This window comes from Molossus molossus, unplaced genomic scaffold, assembly GCF_014108415.1.
Source record: "Molossus molossus isolate mMolMol1 unplaced genomic scaffold, mMolMol1.p scaffold_m16_p_3, whole genome shotgun sequence".
Classification (NCBI taxonomy): Eukaryota; Metazoa; Chordata; class Mammalia; order Chiroptera; family Molossidae; genus Molossus; species Molossus molossus.
Window position 1 is genome coordinate 100328126 of NW_023425366.1, and position 27846 is coordinate 100355971.

The 27846-nt window shown below is 40.6% G+C and overlaps 1 protein-coding gene across 15 annotated transcripts in view; it reads left to right on the forward strand.

Moving 5' to 3' along the window:
- GTF2I (general transcription factor IIi) overlaps positions 1 to 27846 on the forward strand; it is a 115797-nt gene that overhangs the window by 69375 nt on the left and 18576 nt on the right. For all 15 annotated transcript variants that reach the window (XM_036280776.1, XM_036280777.1, XM_036280780.1 and 12 more), the window contains 6 exons: positions 1216 to 1281; positions 6506 to 6689; positions 11298 to 11356; positions 12823 to 12894; positions 23147 to 23330; positions 24389 to 24447. In XM_036280776.1, coding sequence (XP_036136669.1) covers positions 1216 to 1281; positions 6506 to 6689; positions 11298 to 11356; positions 12823 to 12894; positions 23147 to 23330; positions 24389 to 24447 — 624 coding nt within the window. The remainder of the gene's footprint in view (positions 1 to 1215; positions 1282 to 6505; positions 6690 to 11297; positions 11357 to 12822; positions 12895 to 23146; positions 23331 to 24388; positions 24448 to 27846) is intronic.

Here is a 27846-nt window from a genome sequence, read left to right on the forward strand (position 1 = left end):
GCTGCCTCCTGCACACTCCCTACTGGGGATCGAGCCCGAAGCCCAGCATGTGCCCTGACCGGGCATCCAGCCAGGACTTGTCACTCCATGGGGCAATGCTCAATCCACTGAGCCACACTGGCTGGGCAAGCCCCAGTTTTTTTTATTCTGTTACTGATAAAAGTTACAGCATTCTTTAGGGTCATTCTTTAAACTGTATTACTGTTTTGTAGTCTAATCAGCAAAATCATGGACAGTTGAAACTTTTACATTGTTTAAACATAGTTTCAATTTACCAAAGCACAGACATTGTATCTTCTGATGGTAGGTAGACTTTAAATCAGTGTTAATGGCTTAGTAATCAGATTATTTTTCTTAGCTTTAAAACCTTAAGATATATATGTGTGTGTGTGTATGTTTTTATTGATTTTTTTTGGAGAGAAAGGAAGGGAAAGAGAGAGATAGAAACATCAATGTGAGAGAGAAACATCGATTGGCTGTCTCCTGCATGCCCCCTACTGGGGATCGAGCCAGCAACCTGGGCATGTGCCCTGACAGCGCATCGAACCGGGACCTTTCAGTCCATGGTACGATGCTCAATCCACTGAGCCACACTGGCTGGGCTTAGATATATTTTTAAATCTTCCTTTTTCTTGCTCTGTGTAACTGCCTGCAGCTAATCTAACCAAACCCCAATGGATGATATATGTAGCCTTTTGAAAGGACAAATAAAATAAATATTAATGGAGAATTGTGTTTATCTCTGTTTTGAATAGGTAGAACATTTAGCTTGTATACATTTTGTAAGATAGTGTGTTAATATTTTAACTTGTAAAATCTCATCTCCATACATCTTAGACATGTTTTAGGAAGTTTCCTGAATGACCTGGGAGACCTCCGTTTTTGTTTTTTTTTTTTTTTTGGCCTTCATTTTGTAGTGTTGTATTGCATTGGTTTTTTTCTGCTCTCCTGCTTTTCAGAAAGTATAAGGCTAAAAAGATGTACTTTGTTTGAAGTGTTTCAAAATAAACTTTAAGACATCTCCTATAACCTCCAATTGAACCCAATTCTAAGAGCCACCAAAAAGGAAAACAGTAAAATTAATAGATGAAGATGTATTATTAAAAATTAGGATGTATTATGTAGAAAAATGTCATTAGATGTTGGGTCATCTTACGAACTGTTTAGTGCCCCCAAATAGGGATTTATTATTGAGATTTAACTTTCAATTTTCAGAGAAATGGAATGCTCGAATTACTGATCTTCGTAAACAAGTCGAAGAGTTGTTTGAAAGAAAATATGGTAAGTCTAAACTGCAAAATTCTTGTAGTATTTTTTTTATCTTTACTCGAGATTATTTTTCTATTTATCTTCAGATAGTGGGAGGGAGGGAGAAAGAGAGAGAATGACAAAGAGAAACATCGATGTGAGAGAGACACATGAATAGGCTGCCTCCCACACAACTCTGACTTGGGCTGTGGCGGGGGACTAATGGCAACCAGGGTACATGGCCTTGACCGGAATCGAACCCGAGACTCATTGGTCTGTGGGCCGATGCTCTAACCGCTAAACTGTCCAGGGCGTAGTAGTTTCTTTATAAGCTTTTAAACAATGTAGTTACTGTTCATCAAATGTGAGCAAGTCCAATTCTACTAGTGAATTTTACTTCACTTGTATATCTATCCCCGCCCAAAGATAATGGATAGTAACTGTCCAAATATTAGAATCTTTGTTTCTAGATTCCTACAAAGCTTAGAAAAAATTTTTTTCTCTTTAAGTATAAATAAATATTTCTTTTAAACCTCAGCATGTATATTTGGGTATTTATATACAGGGTAGGGCAAAAGTCGATGTACAGTTGTATATGAAACACAGTTTATTCTTGTATTTATTTATTGTATTATTTTTTTATACAAACAACTAAACCTGCTTTTGCCCCACCCTGTATTTGTTGCAAAGTCCTGATTTTTGGAGACTTAATTGAAAATTATTTTCTTTCTATTTTTTTTAATCCTCTCTTGAGGATATTTTTCTATTGATTTTTAGATAGAGTGGAAGGGAGGTAGGGAGAGAAACACACATCAATGTGAGAGAGAGAGACACATCAATTGGTTGCCTTCTGCACAACCCTGACTGGGGCTGGGTCTAGAGATTGAATCTGTAACCCAGGTATGTGCCCTTGACTGGGAATCAAACCCGAGACCCTTGGGTCCACAGGCCGATGCTCTAACCACTGAGAAAACCAACTAGGACGTAGATTGTTTTCTTTTTAATATGTTTTTATTGATGTTTAGAGAGAGAGAGAAAGGGAAAGAGATAGGAACATCCCTCAGCTGCCTCCTGCACACCCCCTAATGGGGGTTGAGCCTGCAACCTGGGCATATGCCTTGTCTCGAATCTAACTGGGACCTCTCAAACGCTCAGTCTACTGAGCCACATCAGCCTGGCTGAAGATTCTTTTCTTAATAATCTTTCTTAATCTGTTGTTAAATCTAGTATTCATTTAGATGTCCTTATTTTCTCTTATCTTGATGTAAAGGTGAGTTTAAGTTAGATCACAAATTGTTTTCTTTTTATTTTACTATTCTATACTTCATATTGTGGTCAAAGAAACAAGGAATTCATTATTATAGTATATATTAAATACTCTCCTAAAAATAGTAACAACTACTTAAAATATCATGTTTTGCTGGGCCTTTTTTGGTTGTTGTTATTTGGAGGATTCTTTGTAGTCAACTGTAACGTTACATAATATACTTAATTTTAATTTCAAAATCTAATTTCATTGATGCTATCCTGTATAACTGAATTTTTCTAAAAGTGAAGTTCTTAAATGATAAACCACGTTAGTTTTTGCTGCTGTTGTTGTTAATCCTCACCCAAGGATACTTTTCCATTGATTTTCTTGTTGTTGTTAATCCTCACCCCACGATTTATCTATTAATTTTGTAGATAGAATGGGAGAGAAGGAGGGAGAAACATTTATATGAGAGACATTGATTGGTTGCCTTCTGCAGGACCCCTACTGGGCCTGGGGATTGAACCTGCAATCCAGGTACGTGCCCTCGACTGGGAATTGAACCTGGAGAGACTCTTTGGTCCTTGGGCCAGCACTCTAACATCTGAGCCAAACTAGCCAGGGCCACATTGGCATTATTTACTTTAATAAACCTGAAGTGAACCTTTCTATCTTCATCATGGATGATTACCTGCCCCTCAGTGACATTCTGGGGTTCAAATAAGTTTAATAATTAATTAAATATCTTTTCCTTCATATTTTCAGTCATTTTTTTAAAGGTCCTCTTAGCTAGTTAAAACATTTTTCAATAGAGCCTTTTGCTAGTGATTTTAATTGGTCCTCTTCAAAACAAAAACTGATAACATATTCTATAAAGGAAGAAGCACTGTAACATGATGATTGCCTTAGGGGAAGCTATTTTTATTGTATATGTGAATAAGATTTTCAGATGTATATCAACAAACAATGTTAAATCTAACTTATTTTTTGTTTTTAATATTTTTTCTTTATTGATTTTAGAGAGAGGAAGGGAGAGAGAGAGAGAAACATTAATGAAAGAGAACATCGATTAACCACCTCCTGCATGCCCCCAGTGGGGATTTGGCCCACAAACGGGCATGTACCCTGACCAGGAATTGAACTGGCAGCCTCTTAGTGCATGGGTTGACGCCCAAGCACTGAGCCACACCGGCTGGGCAAATCTAACTCATTATTAATGTGTAATATGATATACTTGAAACTTCAGTACACACACATATATATATATATTTTTTTTTATCCTCACCCGAGGACATTTTTTCCACTTTTTTTGTTCAGGTAGAGTGGGAGGGAGAGAGAGAGAGAGAGAGAGCGAGAGAGAGAGAGAGAGAAACATCGGTGTGAAAGGGACACATCGAGTAGCTGCCACCTGCACGACCAACCAGGGCCGGGGACAAACTGCAACCAAGGACTTCAGTACAAATAGTAATGTTTAGCAAATAGACTTTTACATAAAATGCCAGCAACAATGTGGAGCTGTTCTGATGGGAATTTCTGAGGTAGGAGAGGTTGAGGGGAATACATAGGAATCATTTTTGCTTTGGGACCTTTTTGGCCCTGTCAATAGCACCTCTGCTTTTCTTTCAACTTAGAAAGTATTTTAGGTAACTAGTCTGTGATTTAAATGAAATAGAAATGTTTGAAAGAATAATGGAATGTGTATGGTATATGTCTAGTCATAGAAAACTTGGGATTGCTTTAATTAGTGACAAAGGCCTTGTGAAAATTTTAATACTAAGTATAAATGTGCTTGTTATAGTTGAACATAATTGATACTGAATACCTTTTTATCATAAAAATTTCCAAATAAAAACAAAAGTAAAGAATCAAAGACTCATATCCGTTGCTCAAGTTCAAAAACTTCAACATTTTACAGTATTTTCTTTCTTCTTCTGTCCCATTTCTTTTTAAAAAAATAGTTTTTATTGATTTTTAGAGAGAAGAAGGGAGAGGGGGAGAGAGGGAAACACTGATAAGAGAGTAACATCAATTGGCTGCCCTCCTGTTTGCCCCCTACTAGGATTCTAGCCCGCAACCTGGGGCATATGCCCTGACCGGGAATTGAAAGTGTGATACATGGGACGATACTCAACCAACTGAGCCATACAGGCCAGAACCATTTCTTTTTGATGCAAGAATATTTTAAAACTCCAGTGTCCCAGGCATCATATCATTTTACCTCTCAAAAGTCTGCATTTCAATGGAGAGTTTGGTGAGAGGAAGGCAACTCAGTTCCATTGTCATCTATAAAAACATATTTAATACATAGTGATATTTAAATGTCACTTATTCAGAAAAACTGACCCTTTATAATTTTTTTAATAAAATCAACTCTTACGCATTATAGTTCATTCTTTTTTTTTTTTTTTCAATATATATATTTTTATTTTTAGAAAGAGGAAGGGAGAAGGAAAAAGAGATAGAAACATCCAGGTGAGAGAACCATCAATCTGCACGCCACCTATTGGGGATCGAGCCTGCAACCCAGGCCGGTGCCCTGACAGAATAGAATCCACAGAGACCTCTTGGTGCATGGGATGATGCTTAACCACTGAGCTATAGTGGCTGGGCAGTTTATTCTTTTTTTTTTTTTATCCTCACCCGAGGACATTTTTCCATTTTTTGTACAGATAGAGTTGGGAGGGAGAGAGAGGAAGAGAGAGAGAGAAACATCGATGCGAAAGGGACACATCGAGTGGCTGCCACCCGCATGACCATCCAGGGCCGGGGACAAACTGCAACCGAGGTACATGCCCTTAGCGGGAACCGAACCCGGGTCTCTCTGGACCGCAGGCTGATGCTCTAACCACTGAGCCAAACCGGCCAGGGCAGTTTATTCTTTTTTTAATTGAAGTATAGTTGACAGCTCAGCCAGTGTGGCTCAGTGGTTGAATGTCAACCCATGCACCAAGAGGTCGCCAGTTGGATTCCTGGTTAGGGCACATGCCCAGGTTGTGGGCCAAAACCCCAGTTGGGGACATGCAGGAGGCAGCCAGTCAATGTTCTCTCTCATTGATGTTTCTATCTCTCTCTCCCTTCTCTCTCTAAAATCAATAAAGAAAAAAAAAATTTTTTTTTAATAAAGTATAGTTGACATACATTTTTATTTTAGTTTTGGTGTACACCATAATGAATTGACATTTATACCTTACGAAGTGATCCATCACCATAAGTCTAGTAACTATTTGTCAGCATACAAAATTTTATATTATTGAGTATATTTGATTCTAAACACTCCCCAGGCTTTTGACTTCTTTGTAGCTGTTGCATTATTTTCCTCTTGGGTAAATAAATCTAGCAGAATTTTTAGTTAAATCTTCTGCTTCAGTTTTAAAAAAGAAAATCCTTTTACACTAACATTTTAAATGTTTAAAAAATATTAATTCTCTTGCCTTGGCCGGTTTGACTCAGCGGTTAGAGCTTCGGCCCATGGACCAGAGAGGCCCCGGTTCGGTTCCCGCTAAGGACATGTGCCTCAGTTGCGGGTTGTCCCCAGCCCCAGTTGGGGTTGTGTGGGTGGCAACCACTCAGTGTGTCTCTCTCGCATTAATGTTTCTCTCTCTCTCTCTCTTCCTCCTGCTCTATCTCAAGATGAATGCAAAAGTGTCCTCGGGTGAGGTTAAAAAAAAAAATACTAATTTTCTTTAATTACATACTGTATACATTAGTTGATATTAACTGGTATGTTTTTCTGGGTTTATTTGTGGTTCAGATTTCAAGAGAAAGTCTGGCTATGTCTACATTACTTCAAAGTATACAGTAGTTCATTGCATATTTGATTAAATAGAGCATTGGCATTTTAGGTGTTCTTTTCCTTTTAGTTCTTCTGTACTATTTTCTTCTGGTTCAATTATAATAAACACAAGTAAAGATTAAGCTATAAAAATTGCAGAGCAGTACATATTCAGCTATTTTGTGCTTGATCCTTGTCATTTAATGATTTTTCTCTTTCTCTTTTTATCCTTAAAGCTCAAGCTATAAAAGCCAAAGGTCCTGTGACGATCCCGTACCCTCTTTTCCAGTCACATGTTGAAGATCTTTATGTAGAAGGACTTCCAGAAGGAATTCCTTTTAGAAGGCCATCTACTTATGGAATTCCTCGCCTTGAGAGGATATTACTTGCAAAAGAAAGGATTCGTTTTGTGATTAAGAAGTAAGACTCTTGTACTCTTTGTTCATGATTAGTGTGTTATTTTATATTGTTTTCAAATATTCATTAACCAGGTTTTAATATTTATTATCTACTGTTTTATTTTCCACTTGTCAGTGGGTCTATGTCAGTCATGCCAGAGCTGGCTTTTGGAACATGAATACCTGCCCATACTTGCATACAACTGTCATTTTCTTATCTAGTTTTCTGCGAAATATGCTAAAGAAAGTAGTAATACAGTAATACAGTATTACTGTTTTGTCTTTGGGTCTGAATTTTTTTAAGCATTTGTGGAAATACACGTAAATTAAAGATTAAAAATAAAGTAAGAATGGAAAGAAAAACTAAGATAGTAGGATGCTATAAATTTGTTAGAATTGACATAAAGGGTGTAGCAAGTAGCTTTAAAAAAAAATTAGTGCAGCCCTGGCCAGGTGTCTCAGTAGCTTGGAGTGTTGTTCTGTACACCAAAAGATTTCGGATTCAGTTCCCACTCTAGGAACATACCTAGATTGTGGGTTCTATGCCCCTGTTAAGGCACATACAGGAGACAGTTGATCAATGTTTCTCTCACTCACTCTCTCTCTCATCCCTTTCCTCTCTCTATAAAATCAATACACATATCCTCGGGTGAGGATTAAAAAAAAAAAAAATAAGTGTAGCTGTTGAATTGGAAGTGTAAATGTTTCCATTTAAAAATGGCAGCCATGCCCTGGCTGGTTTGGCTCAGCAATTAGAGTGTCAGCCTGCAGACCAAAGATTTGAAGGTTTGACTCTGGTCAAGGGCACATACCTTGGTTGTCATTCAGTCCCTATCCCTGATTGGGGTCTCGAGGGAGGCAACCAATTGATGTGCCTCTCTCACATCTCTTTCTCTCTCTCTCTCTTTTTCTCTCTTCCTCTCCCTCCTCTCTCTCTCTCTCTCTCTCTCTCTCGCTCTCGCTCTCGCTCTCACTCTCACTCTCCCCCTTCCGCCCACTCTATCTGAAAATCAGTGGAAAAATTCCCTCCTTGGGTACAGATTTAAAAAAAAAACAAGGCAGCCACATCACACATTTTTTAATTTTCTACTCTATTAGGATTACACTAAAAGGCCCTGGCCAGTTTGGCTCAGCGGTTAGGGCATTGGACTGCAAAACCAAGGGGTCTTGGGTTCAATTCCCTGTCAAAGGCACATACCTGGTTGCAGGTTTGATCCCTGACCCGTCATGGTCCTGCAATGCCACTCTATCTAAAAATCCATGGAAAATTATCCCCTGGTAAGGATTAACAACAGCAACAAAAAGATTACAGTAAAAAGTTTAAAAAACTAAGAGGGTGCCCTGGCCGGTTTAGCTCAGCAGAGTGTTGGCCTACGGTCAAGAGAGACCCAGGTTCAGTTCCCGCTAAGGGCACGTACCTCGGTTACAGTGTGTCCCTGGCCCTGGTTGGTCGTGCAGGTGGCAGCCACTCGATGTGTCCTTTTCACATTGATGTTTCTCTCTTTCTCTCTCTTCCTACCACTCTATCTGAATAAAAAAATGGAAAAATGTCCCTGAGTGAGGATTAAAAAAAAACTAAGAGGGTATTTATCAACATATTTCTGCAATGCAAATATATGGAAATTTCCTACTATGTCTATGAAAAGGGTACTAGATATATTTGTAAAAGGGAACAATTGGAGAATAGTTGTCTAGGAAATGATAAAATGTAATTTTTAAACTCAAGTTTTCAGTGACAGGGCTAGAGGATTGTTAGTTTTATTATTATTATTATTATTATTATTATTATTATTATTATTGATTTTTAGAGAGGGAAAGGACGTCAGGGAAACATTAATGTGAGAGAGAAGCATCTGTCTGCTGCTTCCTGCACACCCTCTACTGGGGATTGAGCCCACAACCTGGGCATGTGCCCTGACTAGGAATCAAATCAGCAACCTTTTGGTGCACAAGACATTGCCCAGCCAAATGAGAGCCACACTGGCCAGGGTGAGCGTTGGTAGTCTTGTAAATGTAAAAAAGATTGTGTAGATGAGACCCAAGAAAGGATACTGAGTCCTCATCTAGTAACATCTGACTTAAAGTGTAAAAAGAAGGAAAGTATAAAAAATGAGTCACTTCATAAAGTAAAAATAAAGGGGAAAGGATCATTTGGTTCTAGAGAATAAAACCAGGTCATTCATAGAGAGGAACTTGCTAACAGATTTTTCCCCTCAATAAATTGTGATTTAAAGATTTAATAGTCTCTTATGAAATTGAATGGTACCATGGCCAGTTTTGCCCAGTGGTTAGAGCATCGGCACTCGGACCAGTGAGTCGCGGGTTCGATTCTGGTCAAGGACATGTACCTCGGTTGTGATTCATCCCCGGCCCTGATTGGGGTCATGCAGGAGGCAACCACTTGATGTGTCCCTCTCACATAGTTATTTCTCTCTATCTCCTTTTCTCTCCCTCTCTCCTCCTCCCAGTCTGTCTGAAGATAAAAAAATATCCTTGGTGAGGATTAAAAAAAGAAAAGAGCCCTGGCCGGTTTGGCTCAGTGGTTAGAGTGTCAGCCTGTGGTCCTGAGAGACCTGGGTTTGGTTCCCGCTAAGGGCACGTACCTCGGTTGCAGTTTGTCCCCGGCCCTGGTTGGGTCGTGCTGGTGGCAGCCACTCGATGTGTCCCTTTTACATCGATGTTTCTCTATCTCTCCCTCCCACTTTATCTGAACAAAAAATGGAAAAAAATGTCCTCGGGTGAGGATAAAAAAAAAAGAAAAGAAATTGAATGGTAAAAAAATGGCTTATTCTAAAACCCTGACACTAGCCTAGAGCCATAAACAAGAATCACCCTCCTACCTACGCGTTGATGTATTAAGTTTACTGTTTTAAGAACTCTTTTGTGTCCAGCCTGTGTCGCGACCCATGCACCAAAAGGTCGCAGGTTCGATTCCAAGTCAGGACACATGCCCAGGTTATGGGCCAAATCCATACTGAGGGGCATGCAGGAGGCGGCCAGTCCATGTTCTATCTCTCTCCCTCTCACTTCCTCTCTCTCTAAAATCAATAAAGGAAAATTTTTAAAAAGCCCACGTTTTGCATAACAAAACATAACAGGTTTTGTTTATATTAAAGCATGTAAAACACTGAATGTTTAAATGTTTATGTAAGCTCATCACAAAGTCCTTTATGCTATGCATATCCTGTTTCAAGGCCTTTCCGTATACTCATTTATAGGAAACCATCTTCCACATTTGAAAAGGACTTTGTAAAGCCTTTTCCCTAAAGGTTAGCGTGGTTAGTTAATAAACAGAAACTGTTTTGTTTATTTAGACGGGTGATTTTATAGAATTAGCACATATTTTATTTCATAGCTCACTAATATTGATCCAATATTATGTATATCATTTACTTAATTCTATATTAGTTTTCATCATTTTGGGGATTGTTTATATAGGCATGGTTATGCTTGTCTTTGCTCTCTCCACCCCTACTTACTTTAGGCCATTACAACAAAATAGAGTAATATGTGGTATGAAAGTTAGACTGAAAATTATATCATCTTGCGATTAAGTTTTATGGGCCATTAGTGTATTAGGAAAAAATTTAAAAAGTAACTATATTGTCCTGCATATGTTAGTATTGACATATTTTTAGAATTCTTTTCACCAATTTATAGATATGTTGAAGTAAGGTAGTCTTGGTGAAATATAAAATTAAAGGATCTCATTAAAAATTTTTATAGTTTGCCCAGGCCAGTTTAACTCAGCAGTTGTAGCAATGGCCTGTGGACCAGAGAGTCCCGGGTTCAGTTCCTGCTTGGGGCATGTACCAAAAAAAAATTTTTTTCATAGTTTGTTTACTTTGGTGTTATGCTTTTATGAAATACCTTTGGGTTGCAAAGTTAACTCTTTTCCTGTGAGGATACAGGCTCTGTGAAGCATCTTATGAAACAATTTATAATTATCATTTACATTTATTACTCTGAGGAAATTTCAGGACATTAGGATTTAATTGTACACAGGCGTTCAGATTGTCTTTTCTATTTATTTATTTATTTAATTTTTTTATCCTCACCCGAGGACATTTTTTGCATTTATCTTCAGGTAGAGCAGGAGGGAGAGAGGGGAGAAGAGAGAACAAGAAACATCGATGTGAGAGACACATCGACTGGTTGCCACCCACACAACCCCAACTGGGGCCAGGGACAAACTGCAACCAAGGTACATGCTCTTAGCGGGAACCGAACTCGGGACTCTCTGGTCTGCGTGCCGACACTCTAACCACTGAGAAAAACTGGCCAGGGCTCTTTTTATTTATTTTTGTAATATTTTAAATATATTTTATTGGTTTTTTTAGAGAGAGGGAGAGAGAGATAGAAACATTGATGAGCTGCCTCCTGCATGCCCCCCACTGGGGATCAAGCCCACAAACCTGGTCATTGAGCCCACAAACCTGGGCATGTGCCCTGTATGGGAATCAAACCTGGACCTCTCAGTTCATGAGATGAAGCTCAATCCACTGAGCCACACTGGCTGGGCTGTCTTTTCTTTTTAAACCAGTCTTGATGACAATATTAAATAAGTACTACTTACTACTTTTGCTTGATATTACCTTATGAATATTTAGTACTATTTCTCACCTTGCAGACATGAACTTCTGAATTCAACACGTGAAGATTTACAGCTTGATAAACCAGCTTCAGGAGGTAGGTCTCCAGTCTTCTGTCAAATCAGAACATTATGTTTAAGAAATAACACAATGGCCCTGGCCGGTTTGGCTCAGCGGTTGGAGCGTTGGCCTGCGGTCCAGAGAGACCCGGGTTCGGTTCCCACTAAGGGCACGTACCTCGGTTGCAGTGTGTCCCCGGCCCTGGTTGGTCGTGCGGGTGGCAGCCACTCGATGTGTCCCTTTCACGTCGATGTTTCTCTCTCTCTCTGTCCCTCCCACTCTATCTGAACAAAATATCAAAAAAAAAAAAAAAAGAAATAACACAATGTCGCCCTGGCCAGTTGGCTGAGCGGTTAGAGCATTTGCCTGTGGACTGAAGGGTCTCAAGTTCGATTCCGCTCAAGGGCACATACCTGGGTTGCATATTCGACCCCCTCCCCCCCAGTCCATGTTTCTGTCTCTTTTCCTCTCCCTCCCTCCTTCACTCCCTCCCTCTCTTCCTTCTCTCCCTCCCTTTCTTCTTCCTTCCCTCCCTCTGTCCTACTCTCTGGGAATCAATGAAAAAATATCCTTGGGTAAGGATTAACAAAAAAAAGAAGAAGAAGAAATATACATAACATTAAAGTATTATTTAATACTTCTTAATAACCCATTATGAATAAGTACAAATCAGCATCATATTTTTGAGAATACTAAAAGAAGCATGTCTGTTCTACTTTTGAGATGCAAACATTATCTGTCATAAAGTATTGAATAATTTAATACTCAAGTCTATATTAAATATTCAGTCATCATTATACCCAGAATATACTTAAAAAGGATATACTTAAAGCATATAACTGGTAGTATCATCATTTGTTTGTTAGATGTACTTTGAAAGAAATATAATCATGATTTGTTCACTTGGTTGCTATTTCTCTGGAGTCGAATGGGGTGGGTATATAAAACAGAATTTGAGCCCTGGCCAGGTAGCTCAGTTGGTTAGAGCATCATCCTGATATGCCAAGGTTTCAGGTTTGATCCCTGGTCAGGGCACATTTCTTTCCCTCTATATTTTTCTTTCTCTGTCCCCCTTCTCCCCCTGCCTCTCTCTCTCAAATCAATAAAGAAGGGGGGAAAAATCAATAAAGGGGAGGAAAAAAAGAATTAGCATCATTTAGAGTTTGTGTAATGGAATGATTGCCAGTAGTCTTAAATGCCTAAATTTATCATTGCAAATCTCCTGCTGGCTATTCTCGAGTAAACCAAATTGTGCTGTTTTCTGCTTTAATTATGACACTTTAGAGTACCCATGTAAAATTACTGTTAAATTATCAATTTTCATTTTGTCATTGTTTTATTCTTGCTCTTTTTGTTCAGTGTTAGCATTGTTAGTTAATAAGTACATTCTGAAATCTTAGGAATAATTTTAGTCAGAATAGAAAAATAATACTGCCTGTTTCATAATTGTAATATATTAATTCCATCATATATAGGAAATCTGTATATTTGTTATTCTTACAGTAAAGGAAGAGTGGTATGCCAGAATCACTAAATTACGAAAGATGGTAGATCAGCTTTTCTGCAAAAAATTTGGTAAGTAGTATTTTCCCCCAACTAAAGTATGTTACGGAACAATTTGCATATATGCATAACCGATGGACACAACCATAGTGTGGTGAAACGGACAGAGGGGAAGGTGAGAGTGGGGAGGAGGGGGTTTTTTGGGGAAAAACGGGGACATCAGTAATACTTTGAACAATAAAGATAAATTTAAAAACTTTGCTTTTAAGAAAGTAAATACAATGAATATGACTAATTCCAGTTTTCCTCTGTTGTTTCCAAATATATATTTATTATGAAAAGTTTTAAACCCGTATAGAAGGGGAGAGAATAGTGTAAGGAACCCCCAGATACTTTTTACTGTTGAATTTTTCTGTTTTAAAATAATTTTTTTTTATTGATGTAAGAGAGGGAGGGAGGGGGAGAGAGAGAGAGAAGCATCAATGAGAGAGAACATCGATTGGCCGCCTCCTGCACGCCTCCCATTGGGGATCGGACCCACAACCTGAGCATGTGCCCTGACAGGGAATCAAACCAGCGACCTCTTGGTGCCATGGGTCGATGCTTAGCCACTGAGCCACATTGGCCGGGCTACTGTTGAATATTTTTATACAGTATAGGTTATTCAGCATAGGGGTTTTCACAGTTTTGGAATCATTTTATCTTGGGATCTTTTAACAATATGTATTTTGTTTCTCTGGAATGAAGGAGACAGTCAGTGGCAGGGTATCACTGGAGTGCTATGTGGCACCCTGGTGGTTATCAGAAAATGTAAGATGTGGTTATCTTGTTTGTTGTGCTTGCTGTGCTTATATCCCTACACACTTAAACTTAGATTTGGTTTATCATTGCAACACGTTTTGTAAAAGTCACTCTCTCCCCTGTTTTATCCTACTTCTTAGCAACATTCAACATAGTTGTTTTTTTAAATATGTTTTTATTGATTTTTTTTTTTTTTTTTTAGAGAGGGAGGAAAGAAGAGAGAGAGAGAAACATCGATGTGAGAGTGTAATATCAATAGGTTGCCTCCTGCACACCCCATACTGGGAATCAGTCCTGAAACCCAGGCATGTGCCGTGACCAGGAATCAAACCAGGACCTCCCAGTCCATGGGATGACACTCAATGTATTGACCCACACAGGCCAAGCAACATAGTTGTTGTTGTTTTCTTAAAACTATTTTAGTTGGATATTTTGAACCTTGTTGACTCTTGATTTTTTTTCTTTCTCATTGGCTGTCATTTTTATTCTTTTGATGGCACCTCCATTTTGTTCCGTCTTTAAGTTTTGGGAGTGGTTCTCTAGCTCAATCCTGAGCCCTCTTTCTCTTTTCTTGCTAGGTTTTCTTCAAAATAATCACACTTCACCTCGTATTTTAACACTAATATATTGTCTATATTCTGATGACTTTCAAATTAAGTTCCTAGCCCTAAAAACTTCCCTTACCACGAGACTTTTATATTCACCTACCTGTTTGGTTCCCGTTCACACTTCACGCGTTCTGAATACCCCGATTTCCCTCTGCAACATGTCCTTTCGCAGTCTCTACCCCGGGGCACCACACACTTTACCCAGCTGTCCGAGCCACACTCTCTAGGATTTATTCTTGATTTTCAAAAATTTTCACAAGACCTCTTGCTAACTCTACATTTAAAATATACACCAAATCCATACCCTTTTCTACTTCATTGAGATCTATCACCATACTCAAAGAAAATGCCACAAAGCGGTCAAGTTTTAATCTCATTAAAAAACAAAACCGAGCATCTCACTTTCCTGTTGATAAACTCTTTGGCTTCCCTTTGTACTTGGAGTAAACTCCACAGTCCTTGATTGTGGCCATTGTGCCTTTCCTTTAATGTTTCCTCATTCCCCATCCCACTTGCTCAGTTCATACCAGCTGTAATGACCATCTACTTGTTTTCTGTTTTTCCAAGGTCATACCATCCTTGGGACTGTTGCACTGTTAGTGTTATTTCTGGAATGCTTTTACATCAGGTCTTTTAGTGACTATCCTTTTTATTTACATCTCAATTAAAAATTTTTTAAAAATATGTTTTTACTTATTTTTTAGAGAGAAAGGAAGGGAGAAAGAGATAGAAACGTTAGTGTGAGAGAGAGAGAAACATCAATCGGCTGCCTCCTGCATGCCTCCTACTGGGAATTGAGCCCACAACCCGGGCATGTGTCCTGACCCTGGGTACCTCTTAGTCCATGGGACGTAGCTCAATCCACTGAGCCGCACCGGCCGGGCTATATCTCAATTTAAATGTAGCCACACTGAAGAGGTCTTCACTGAGTATCCGTCTAGGATAAACCACTAATCATGCTATACGTGCATCACGATTTCATTTTCCTCGAAGCACACTAATGGTTGTCTGTTTCCTCTTACTATAAAACAGTGCTATGACTGCCTTGATCCTGTCTCTTGTTTACTGGTAGAACTGTCCTTGGTGCTTGGTCAGGTGATCAACAAATATTTACTGAATGGGTCAGTGTCTTTAAAGCCTTTCCATCACATAGCATACATTGTGCCTCACTAAATTATAACACTGAAAAGACCGAAGCACAGAAGAACTGCAGCTATCATGGGCATGGAAGACAGCAATGGAGAGCAGTGTGTATGGTTAGGACAGAGACTCCCAAGCACCGCGGTGGTTCTCCTTCTTTTATGAAATAAACCATTTGAGTTTCACCACAAAAAAAAGCCAAGTCTCCTGGGTGGGGATTCTTGTTTGTCCTGTGGTTACCAAGAGGGGTGCATGGCACTGGGCCTCAAAGTCGCGATAAACCAATTTTTAGGTGCAACTCAAATGGCAGCTGCAAACTGAGGTCACTAATTATGTGGTGTTTGCAGAATCCATGTACTTGCCTTTTACTCGTTATACTGTTTTCTTCAATTGATTTTTTTTTTTATCCTCACCCGAGGATATTTTTCCATTTTTTGTACAGATAGAATGGGAGGGAGAGAGAGTGAGAAACATCGACGTGAAGGGACACATCGAGTGGCTGCCACCCGCACGACCAACCAGGGCTGGGGACAAACTGCAACCGAAGTACGTGCCCTTAGCGGGAACTGAACCTGGGTCTCTCCGGACCGCAGGCTGACGCTCTAACCGCTGAGCCAAACTGGCCAGGGCTTCAGTTGATTTTTTTAAAGAGAGAGACATTGATGTGAGAAAGAAACATCAAACAGCTCCCTCCTGCATGTGCCCTACTGGGGATTGAGCCTGAAACCTGGGCATGTGCCCTGACTAGTAATCGAACTGGGACCTCTCAAGTCTATTGGATGAAGCTCAATCCACTGAGCCACACTAGCTGAGCTCATTATACTATTTAACTCCCTGAGAAAAAAATTTTTTATGGTTAATCCTCACTGAGGATATTTTCCATAGATTTTTTTGATAGAGTGGAAGGAAGGGATGATGGGAGAGAGAAGTGAGAGAGACACATCAATTGGTTGCTTCCTCCACAACCCCAACCAGGGCCAGGGATTGAACCTGTGACCTTGACTAGAATCAAACGCGAGACAGGACTCCCTGAGAATTTTATGCATCAAAAAATCTTCAGCCCTGGCCGGTTTGGCTCAGCGGTTAGAGCGTCGGCCTGCGGTCCTGAGAGACCCGGGTTCGGTTCCCGCTAAGGGCGCGAGCCTCGGTTGCAGTTTGTCCCCAGCCCTGGTCGGTTGTGCGGGTGGCAGCCACTCGATGTGTTCCTTTCACATCGATGTTTCTCTCTCTCTCCCTCCCACTCTACCTGAACAAAAAATGGAAAAATGTCCTCCGGTGAGGATTAAAAAAAAAAAAAAAAAAATCTTTAGAATATTTCCTTCCTCTTCAATATCCTAATTACCCAACACAAATATAGAATCTTAGTGATAATGTATCTCCTCTTACTCTATCAAAATCAGCTGATGAACAATAAATAAAAATATCTTCACCACTTTAAAAACTATATTGCCCAGCTGGTGTTGCTCAGTGGATTGAGTGTCATCTCATGGACTGAGTGGTCCTGGTTTGATTCCTGGTCAAGGCACATGCCAGAGTTGTGGGCTCAATCCCCAGTAGGGGGCATGCAGGAGGCAGCCTATTGATATTGTTCTCTCATCTTGATGTTTCTATCTCCCTTCCTTTCTCTCTAAAAAAAAATCAATAAAAACATTACAAAAATTTTTTTTCTTTATTGATTTTAGAGAGAGAGGAAGGGAGAGGGAGAGGGATAGAAACATTGATGAGAGAGAACATTGATTGGCTGCCTTCTGCATGCCCCTTGCTGGGGATTGGGCCCGAAACCTGGGCATGTGCCCTAACCAGGTTGACCTCTTGGTACATGCGTTGACGCCCAACCACTAAGCCACACCAGCCAGACAATAAAAACATTAAAAAAGAACACACACAAAAAAAACTGTATTTCTAAGACTTTTTTTTTTTGTAATTCTCACCCAAGGTATTTTTTCCATTGATTTCCAGGCAGAGTGGGAAGGAGAGAGGGAGGAAGGGAGAGAGAAACATCCATGTGAGAGAGACACATCAATTGGTTGTCTCTCCCACAACCCCAACCATGCCCAGGAATTTACTCTGTGACCCTTTGTTCCGCATGCCAGTGCTCCAACCTCTGGGCAAACCAACCAAGATGACCATGTTTTTTAAAGGGAATGTTTCTTTTAATAGCTATGATCTTCATTACATTGTATGTGGTTTTTCAAATATACATTTCTTATATATATCAAAGAGATCTTTTACTTGGGCTCTTCAGATTTGATGCTGGTGAAGTGAAGGCAACAATTTCAGATGGAAGGCCTTTAAATTTGAGAGAAAAGTCAATCTAAGAATCAAAGAATTGCAAATTAATTTTTTTTTTATATTTTATTTACTTTTTAAATTTTTTAAATTTTTATTTTTTTAATCCTCACCCGAGGACGTTTTTTGACATTTTGTTCAGATAGAGTAGGAGGGAAAGAGAGAGAGAGAAACATCGACGTGAAAGGGACACATCAAGTGGTTGCCACCCACACGACCCAACCAGGCCTGGGGACAAACTGCAACCGAGGTATGCACCCCTAGTGAGAACTGAACCCGGGTCTCTCCAGACTGCTGGCCAATGCTCCAACCGCTGAGCCAAACCGGCCAGGGTGCAAATTAATTTTTCAGGATAACACAGTTAAACCATCATATTGTAGAATATTTAAAAATACCATACAGAATACCAAGGGAAACCTGTATATGCTGATATTGTGTAAATTGTTTCACTCTTTTTTTTTTTTTCCTTCACATGAGGCTATTTTTCTACTAATTATCATATGAGGGAGGGAGAGAGGGGATAGAGAGAGAAACATTGATGTGATAGAGCCACATCTGCAGGTTGCCTCCTGTACGACCCCACCAGTTCTGGGGATGAACAGCAACCAAGGTATGTGCCCTTGACCGTAATTGAACCCAGGACTCATTGGTCTGCGGACCGACGCTCTAACCATTGAGCTAAATGGCCAGGGTTTGACTCTTTTTTTAAATAATTTTTTAAAAACTTTTTTTTTTCTTTTCTAAACTTATCTTTATTGTTGAATATATTACAGCTGTCCTCTTCCCCCCCCCCCCCCCCATTGATGCCATCCTCCCCTCTTCCACCCCCTCCTGCCTTCCCCATACTACTGTCTGTGTCCATTGGTTATACATATATGCATAGAAGTTCTTTGGTTTATCTCTTCCTGTCCTACCACCCACCTTCCCTTTGAGGTTCCTCAGTCTACCAACCAGTTTGTACTTCTTAATTCCTTCATGTTTTTCACCCAGCCCCCCAGCCCTCTCCCATCCGGCAACCAACAAAACGTTCTATTTATCTATGAGTCTGTTTGTGTTCTGCTTCGTCATTTTGTTTGTAGATTCAATTGTTGATAGATACTTATTTATTGCCATTTTCTTGTTCATATTTTTTTTCTTCTTCAAGAAGACCTGTCAACATTTCATATAATACTGGTTTGGTGGTGGTGAACTCCTTTAACTTTCTCTTGTCTGGGAAACTTTTTATATATCCACTGATTCTAAATGATTGCTTTGCAGGATAGAGTAATCTTGGTTTTAGGTCGTTGTTTTTCATCACTTTGAATATCTCTTGCCACTTCTTTCTTGTCTGCAAAGTTTCTTTTGAGAAATTAGATGACATTCTTATGGGAGCTCCCTTATAGGGAACTGATTTCTCTTGCTGCTTTTAAGCTACTCTCTTTGTCTTTATTTATTTATTTTCTTTATTGCTTTTGGAGAGGGGAAACAGAGACAGAAACATCGATGAGAAAGAACATCGATTGGCCCCTGGGGGGTTGGGCCCACAACCTGGGCATGTGCCCTGACCAGGAATCTAACCAGCAACCTCTTGGTGCATGGATTGACGCTCATCCACTGAGCCACACCGGCCAGGCTTCTCTCTTTGACATTCATTCATTCATTCATTCATTCATTCATTCATTTATTTATTTATTTATTTATTTATTTCCTCACCCAAGGACATTTTTCCATATTTTGTTCAGATACAGTGGGAAGGAGAGAGAGAGAGACAGAAACATCAACATGAAAGGGACACATCGAATTGCTGCCACCCACACGACCCAACCAGGGCTGGGAACAAACTGCAACCGAGGTACGTGCCCTTAGCGGGAACCGAACCCAGGTCTCTCTGGACTGCAGGCCAATGCTCTAACCTCTGAGTCAAACCGGCCAGGGCTTTGTCTTTAACTTTTGCATTTTGATGATGATGTGTCTTGGTGTGGATCTCTTTGGGTTCATCTTGTTTGAGACTCTTCTGCGCTTCCTGGACTTGTATGTCTATTTCCTTCACCAAGTTAAGGAAGTTTTCTGTCATTATTTTTTGAAATAGGTTTTCAATTTCTTGCTCTCTCCTCCTCTGGCACCCTCATTATGCACATGTTGGTACGCTTGAAGTTGTCTCAGAGGCTTCTTACACTATCCTCATTTTGGGGGATTCTTTGTTCCAATTGGGTGTTATTTTTGCTTCTTATATTCCAAATCGATGGGTTGCTTCTTGGCTTCACCTACTCTACTATTGATTCCCTGTAAATTATTCTTTATTTCAGTTAGTGCCGCCTTCATTTCTGACTGGTCCTTTTTTATGCTCTTGAGGTTTTCACCAAGTTTATTGAGTGTCCTTATAACCAATGTTTTGAACTGTGCATCTGTTAGATTGCTTATCTTCGTTTTGTTTAGTTCTTTTCCTGGAGTTTTGTTCTGTTCTTTCATTTGGGACATGTTTTCTTGTCTCCTCATTTTGGCTGCCTCCTTGTGTTTGTTTCTGTGTATTAGGCAGAGTTGCTACTACTCCTAGGCTTCGTAGAATCACCTATTGTAATAGGTGTCCTCTAGAGTCCTATGGCACAGCCTCTCTGGTCACCCCAGCTGGGCCCTTGAGGTACACCCCTCGTGTGGACTGTCCACCCTTCTGTTGTAATTGAGTCTTGATTGCTGTTGGCATGTCAATGGGAGGGATTTACTCAGGCTGATCAGTTGCAAGGACTGGCTGTGCCCACTAACCACTGGCCTCTGATTGCCTTGGAGGATCAGCTGTGCAGGGGCCCCCCCACACAGAGCAAGACTTACTTCAGCAGGGCTCTGGTACCCACTGAGTCCACTCCTTGACTGTGTCACTTGTGAAGGTGGTTGGGTGGTGGCGTTGTGATGTGGTCTGAAGCTGTCCACTGGGTGTGCTGGCTCTGGGGCAAGGTCAGCCACGGCCTGTGTTCTACCTTTGACCATCAGGTATAAGCTACAAAGCAATCAGCAGATAGCTACAAAGCCAAGCTGTGAACCAAGGCTGGCTGTTTCTATTGCCACGCCTGGGGCCAGTTAGCTAGAGGTATGGGGCTCACTGAGGCAAGATGCTGTTTGAGAGAATTTAGGAAAATCTGAAGCAGGAGGCAAGACAGGCCAGTCCTATGGTAAAGCCTCTGGAAACACCATGGGTAGGCCTAAAAGTTGGATGGGGCAGGGTCTCCAGGAATCACCAGGGTGGGGCAAACAGTGTGAGCCAGGTTGCTGGAGTCCCAGATATGGTGTCACTCTGCCTGCCCTGTGGGGGAAGGGCTCACCAAAAAAACAATGGCCTCCACCAGCACGTCTGTCCGGTTGAAAGCTGCCTCTCTAGCTCTCGCTTGGATGCCAGACAACTCAGTTCTTCCCCATATGTCTCTGGTACCTTTCAAACTGCCTTCCCATGCTAGAGCCTGGAGGGAGGGGGTCATAGTAAGGTCCTTTATAAGAAACTACCTGGGGCTCCTGCAGCCTCAGCCTCAATCTCCACTGGTTTTTACAGCCAGAAGTTACGGGGACTTCTCTTCTTGGCACTGGAAGCCTGAGCTGGGGGCCTGATATGGGTCAGAGACCCCTTGCTCCTTAGGGAGGACCTTCATAGCTAAGATATCCTGATTTTTAAATATGTTTTATTGATTTTTTACTGAGAGAGAGAGGAAGGGGGAAAGAGAAATATCGATGTGAGAAACATAGATTGGCTGTTTTCCTGCATGTCCCCTACTGGGGATCAAGCCTGCAACCCAGGCATGCGTCCTTACCGGGGCAAAAACCAGGACCTCTCAGTCCAAGGGAGGATGCTCAATCCACTGAGCCACACTGGTCGGGCTAGTTGTAGTTTTGATGTGGTTATGGGAGGAGGGGAGTACCATTTTTACCTACGCCATCATCTTGACCAGAACTTTGTTTGACTCTTTTATTAAAACTCTGTTTTGGCCCTGGCCAGTTTGGCTCAGCAGGTAGAGCGTCGGCCTGTGGTCCAGAGAGACCGATGTTTGGTTCCCACTAAAGGGCATGTACCTTGGTTGCAGTTTGTCCCCAGCCCTGGTTGGGTCATGCGGGTAGCAACCACTCGATGTGTCCCTTTCGCATCGATGTTTCTCTCTCTCTCTCTCTCTCCCTCCCACTCTATCTGAACAAAAAATGGAAAAATGTTCTCTGGTGAGGATAAAAATTTTAAAAAAGCTCTGTTTTGCCCAGCCCATGTGTCTCAGTGGTTGAGCGTCGACCCGTGCACCAAGAGGTCCCAGTTCAATTCCCAGTCAGGGCACATGCCCAGGTTGTGGGCCAAATCCCCGGTGGGGTGCATGCAAGAGGCAGCCAATCGATGTTCTCTCTCATCGATGTTTCTCTCTCCCTCTCCCTTCCTTTCTCTCTAACATTAATAAAGAAAAAAAAATTTTTAAAACAACTCTGTTTGGATGTGGTTTCAGAGCAGGATTTGGACCTTTCGTTTTTTTACATTTTAAAATTTCAATTCTACATCTGTTCAAAAGTAGAAAAATACACCCATTTTCATATTCGGCAACCATTATGATTTTTCCACATTTTTTTATCTTTTATATTTTCTTCTTTTTTCCTTTGTAGGACTATTATAAGTAAAATCATAGGTGTTGTGTCATCTTACTTATTTAGTGTGCATCCATGAACAGTGTTGACAGTTTCTTCCATAAGCACAATGTCATTATCATATGACAGGATTAACTATTTCTTTGTATCCACTCTTATTCTGGTCTTTCATTTAGTTCCCTCTTTCATCCAGAAAGTATCTTTAAAGTTTTTGCTTTGAGTGTGGATCTGAACAAATTTCATGCATTAACTTTAGTTGATATGTCTTTTTTAATCTAAACCAGTCCACTTACTATTTTTTATTTCCTATTTCATGAATTCTTTTTGTTTTTCTGTACGTGCCCCTATTGGGAACTGAACCTGGAACTCTGTTCCGCAGGCCAACGTTCCAACCACTGAGCCAAATCAACCAGGGCATATTTCATGAATTCTTTGCATTCTTGTAAAATGGCACAGTCATGATGTTTAAAGGGTAAAGAAGGTAATTGCACAGTTGCAATAAGTTAATCTCACAGTTGCAAGAGCCAGTAAGAGGAGGATTACACTCAAAAGTTGCAGATGTCTTGTCTTCAAATATTTGAAAAAGTAGTAGTTATGTTCTTTATTGTGTCATTATTTTCTAATATCTTCCCAAAGTATACAGAAAAAATTTTCGTAAGATCTTCGTGTTATTAAGATGGTCTTAGAATCAGGAAATGTTAAGTCCACCACAAGTCATCCTTGACAGTGGCCCTTTACCCTTACATTTGCTGTGTTTCGTTTATTTTGTAGTTAATGTATGTTTCCAGAACGTACTTGGCTTTTTAAAAAGTTAACGTGTACATTGCTTTGGATTGTACCAAAATATGATTACAGCAGAAACTTAGTCTCCTGAATTGCTTGTTTTTGTGTGTGTGTGTGTGAAGCTGAAGCCTTGGGGAGCACTGAAGCCAAGGCTGTCCCTTACCAGAAGTTTGAGGCACATCCTAACGATCTCTACGTGGAAGGATTACCAGAAAACATTCCTTTTAGAAGTCCTTCGTGGTATGGGATCCCAAGGCTGGAAAAAATTATTCAAGTGGGCAATCGAATTAAATTTGTCATTAAAAGGTAAGATTATAATCTGCAAAAACAGATTTAATGTTTTAAAGATTAATGAAAATGGACCTTTTGTTTGCCTCTCTCAGTTGGACTTATTCTAGGATTCAGAACTAAGATGTTACATTTAGATTCATTTATTGAGCAAATGTTTATTTAGTACCAGTCACCTGCTGTACAAAATTGGGTATGACAGGAGCCTTGTCTTTGGAAGGCTTGTTACAGACATCAATGCAGTTAAGTGTCACTATGCACTTTGGGGGAGAAGACAAGGGGTATCGTATGGATTGGTTAGTTGTACATAGAGATTGGAGAAAAGGTGTTTCAAATAAAGGAAATAATACAGGTGGGGGGCAGGGAGGTATCAAATGTACATAACGACAGCATTCTGGAGTGAGTTTTAGTGCCTTACGGGCATAGCATGATAGGCAGACTGAGGTAGCCACATGGAGGGAAGGCCTTGTGTCTTGTACAATTAGTAGAGTAATTAAATACCGTTAATGCTGATTAATCTTAAAATAATTTGGATTTGCATTTTAGAAATGCTTTCTTTGACTTGGGTTCAAAAGATAGCAGAATGGGTAATTTTGGAATCAGGGAGTGTGAATGGAAGGCCTGTCTTTAATACAGAAGGGTTGTGGTGGGAGTAGACTCTAATCCTTGCTTACTGTTTGGGGGTTTTGCATTTGTGTGTGTTTGTTGGGACTAACAGTATAAGGGAAAGGTAACTTTAGGGTAACATAACTAGATATTTCCAGCTGTATTATGTATATATGTATTATGGTATAGTATATCTGAGGTTTAGAAACAGAAGATTGAGCTGGTTGAGGGAAAGGTGACTGACTGTTTTATGCATTTAAGCTTAAAATGCCTTTGAGAACATACAGGTGATCCCACCTGAATCTGTCTTTCTATTTTCAAAAGAATTCAGAGTCACCAGAAAGATATTTTTCACTACACAAAAAGGCAGAATGAACCATATTGAAAATCAATGACAATGTAGATGTGTGGGGAAGACTTTTAAGGCATTCCTAAATGCTCTGTTACTAATATCAGCTGTATTTTTATAGACCAGAACTTCTGACTCATAGTACTACTGAAGTTACTCAGCCAAGAACAAATACACCAGGTAAAATAATTGTGAATTCCTTTTCTAAAAGCTTGTTAGTCCTAGCCTGGTAACACAGTTGGTTGGACCATCGTTCCAATATGCCAGGATTGTGGGTTCGATCCCCGCTCAGGCACATACAAGAAGAACCAATGAATGCATAAATAAATGGAACAACAGCCTTGGCCGATTTGGCTCAACAGAGCATTGGCCCACGGACCAGAGAGTCCTGGGTTCGGTTCCCGCTAAGGGCATGTACCTCAGTTGCAGTTTGTCCCCAGTCCTGGTTGGGGTCTTGGGGTGGCAGCTAGTCGATGTGTCTCTCTCACATCGATGTTTCTCTCTCTTTTTCTTCCTCTTTCTCTCTCTCTCCCGCTCTGTCTGAAGATAAATGCAATGTCTTCGGGCCCTGGCCAGTTTTGCTCAGCGGTTAGAGCATCGGCCTGCGGTCCAGAGAGACCTGGGTTCGGTTCCCTCTAATGGCATGTACCTCGGTTGCAGTTTGTCCCCGGCCCTGATTGGGTCGTGCGGGTGGCAACCACTCGATGTGTCCCTTTCACATCGATGTTTCTCTCTCTCTCTCTCTTTCTCCCACTCTATCTGAACAAAAAATGGAAAAATGTCCTCAGGTGAGGATTTAAAAAAGAAGAAAAATGTCCTCGGGTGAGGATAAAAAATATTTGTTTTAAATAAAACAAATGGAACAACAAATTGATCTCTTTTTCCTTCCTTCTCTCTCTCTCAAAATCGATCAATAAAAAGAAATAAATTGTAAAAAAAAAAAAAAAAAAAGTTTAGTAGATCAGTTGGTTTGTTTTTTTTGTTTTGTTTTGTTTTGTTTTGTTTTTATCCTCACCTGAGGACATTTTTCCATTTTTTGTACAGATAGAGTGGGAGGGAGAGAGAGGAACAGAGAGAGAGAGAAACATCGATGTGAAAGGAACACATCGAGTGGCTGCCACCCGCACAACCAACCAGGGCCGGGGACAAACTGCAACCGAGGTGCGTGCCCTTAGCGGGAACCGAACCCGGGTCTCTCTGGACCGCAGGCCGACGCTCTAACCGCTGAACCAAACCGGCCAGGGCGATCAGTTGGTTTTAAGTTCTTAAAAAAGCCTTTAAAGAAATTGAATTATTCTTTCTCGCAAAATATATTTTGAGAAAGCTTAATACAGGCACAACTTGATTTATCAATATGAATATAAGCAATTTGAGAAAACTTGAGCTTTGAATTTAGATCATTGGTGTTCAGTAGAAATGAACTGTGTGTCACAAATACAGGTCACATATGTCATTTCAAATTTCTAACCAAATCTATGTTTCAACTTGTAATCAATATAAAAGACACATAATGAAGAGTTTACATTTTTCATTTCATATATTTATATTCTATTTTAAATGCCCATATGTGTTTTACATTCTGTATTAATTCAAGTAGCCATGTCTCAAGTGCTCCATTGCCAAATGTGGCTGATGTTTCAGGCCATGCAGATCATGTAGATTTAGACCTTAATCCTTATTTACACCCACTGTCTTTTAATTATTTTTCTTACCCAAGGATATGCTTTTCATTGATTTTTAGAGAGAGGAAAAAGGGTGGGGGGAGTGAGTGGCATTGATCAGTTGCCTCCCATACGCACCCTGACTAGGGATCGAATCCACCACCTTTTGATGTACAGGACAGAGCTGCACTGGCCAGGGCTAGACACCCCCTTTTGTTTGTTTTGTTTTTGTTAATCCTCACCTGAGGATTTTTTTTTTTTTTGAAAGAGAGAGAAAGAATCATTGATGTGAGAGAGACACATCGATTGGCTGCCTCCCACACGACCCCGACCAGGGCCAGGGCCGAACCGCAATGGAGGTACGTGCCGTTGACTGGAAACGAACCCATGACTCTTTGGTCCAAGGGCCCAAACTCTAACTGCTGAGCCAAACTGGCCAGGGCACCTGAGGATATTTTTTCCATTGATTTTTGGAGAGTAGAAGAAAGGGGGAGGAAGGCAGGGAGGGAGAGAGAGAGAGAAACATCTGTGTGAGAGAGAGACGTCAATTGGTTGCGTCCCAAACGAGCCTCAACTGGTGCCAGGGGTGGAAGCTGCAATCCAGGTACATGCCCATGACCAGGAATTGAACCTATGGCCCTTGGGGTGGGGGGCAGGGAGGGAGTGCTCTAACCAGAGCAACACCAGCCAGGCCAAACCCTGTTTTTTAAATGCCAAATACTGTAATTCCAGCAGCTGCACTGACCCAAAGAAGGAACTATGAAGTCTCAGTCTCAGTTGTGTGAATGGTTTTATTTTTTTATTTGAGCTGTAAATCAGCTTTTCTTTCTTTCCCATCTTTTTGTTTACCATTGCATAGTGTCAGAAAAGTGACCACAACTTGTATATCTTTTACAACCTTAGGGACTTTTGTTGCCAGTAACCAATGGTTGTTTCTAAATTTGTGCAGTAAATACTAAGCTGAACTATTATACAAGATGAGGTTATTTGTACTTACCTTTCAGTTCATAGGGTACCATGGGTAACTGGTGAAGTTCAGCCAGTGTGCCAAATAGATGGAATAATTTTGTGTTTGTCATGGCATGAAAAGTGGTTGAGAGATATTGAACTAGGGAAACAAAATTATCCTGTACCAGGAATCCTGCAGGGGAGAAGATATAATCAAATGCTTAACAATTAGGTTGAGCATCTTTTTTTTTTTTATACTCACCTGAGGACATTTTTTCATTTTTTGTTCAGATAGAGTGGGAGGGAGAGAGAGGAAGAGAGAGAGAGAAACATCGATATGAGAGAGACACATCGAGTGGTCGCCATCCACACGACCCCAACCGGGGCTGGGGACAAACTGCAACCGAGGTATGTGCTCTTAGCGGGTACCGAACTCAGTTCTCTCTGGACCGCAGGCTACGCTCCAACCGCTGAGCCGGGGCAGGTTGAGCATCTTTTAAAGTTTAAAATCAGCACAGCAATCTCCTCAGCATGTTTTTTTTTTTCTTTATTGATTTTAGAGAAAGAGGAAGGGAGAGGGAGACAGATAAAAACATTGATGAGAGCCCTGGCCAGGTTGGCTCAGGATTAAATGAGGATTAAAAAAAAAAAAACATTGATGAGAACATTGATCGGCCTCCTCCTGCACGCCCCCTACTGGGGACTTGGCCCACAACCTGGGCATGTGCCCTGACCGGAATCGAACTGGCGACCTCTTGGTGCATGGGTCGATGCTCAACCACTGAGCCACACCAGCTGGGCCAGCATGCTTTTGATTTAGGCAACGAAGCAAAGTATTATTAATGGTGAGTTGAAGATTGGAGGTGACTCAGACTTTACTAAGGGAAGTAATAGGAAAAAATTATTCCCAAAGGCAGAACTTTAATATCGATGAGCCAGAATATGATGGAAATCTTTGTATGAGCGCTCA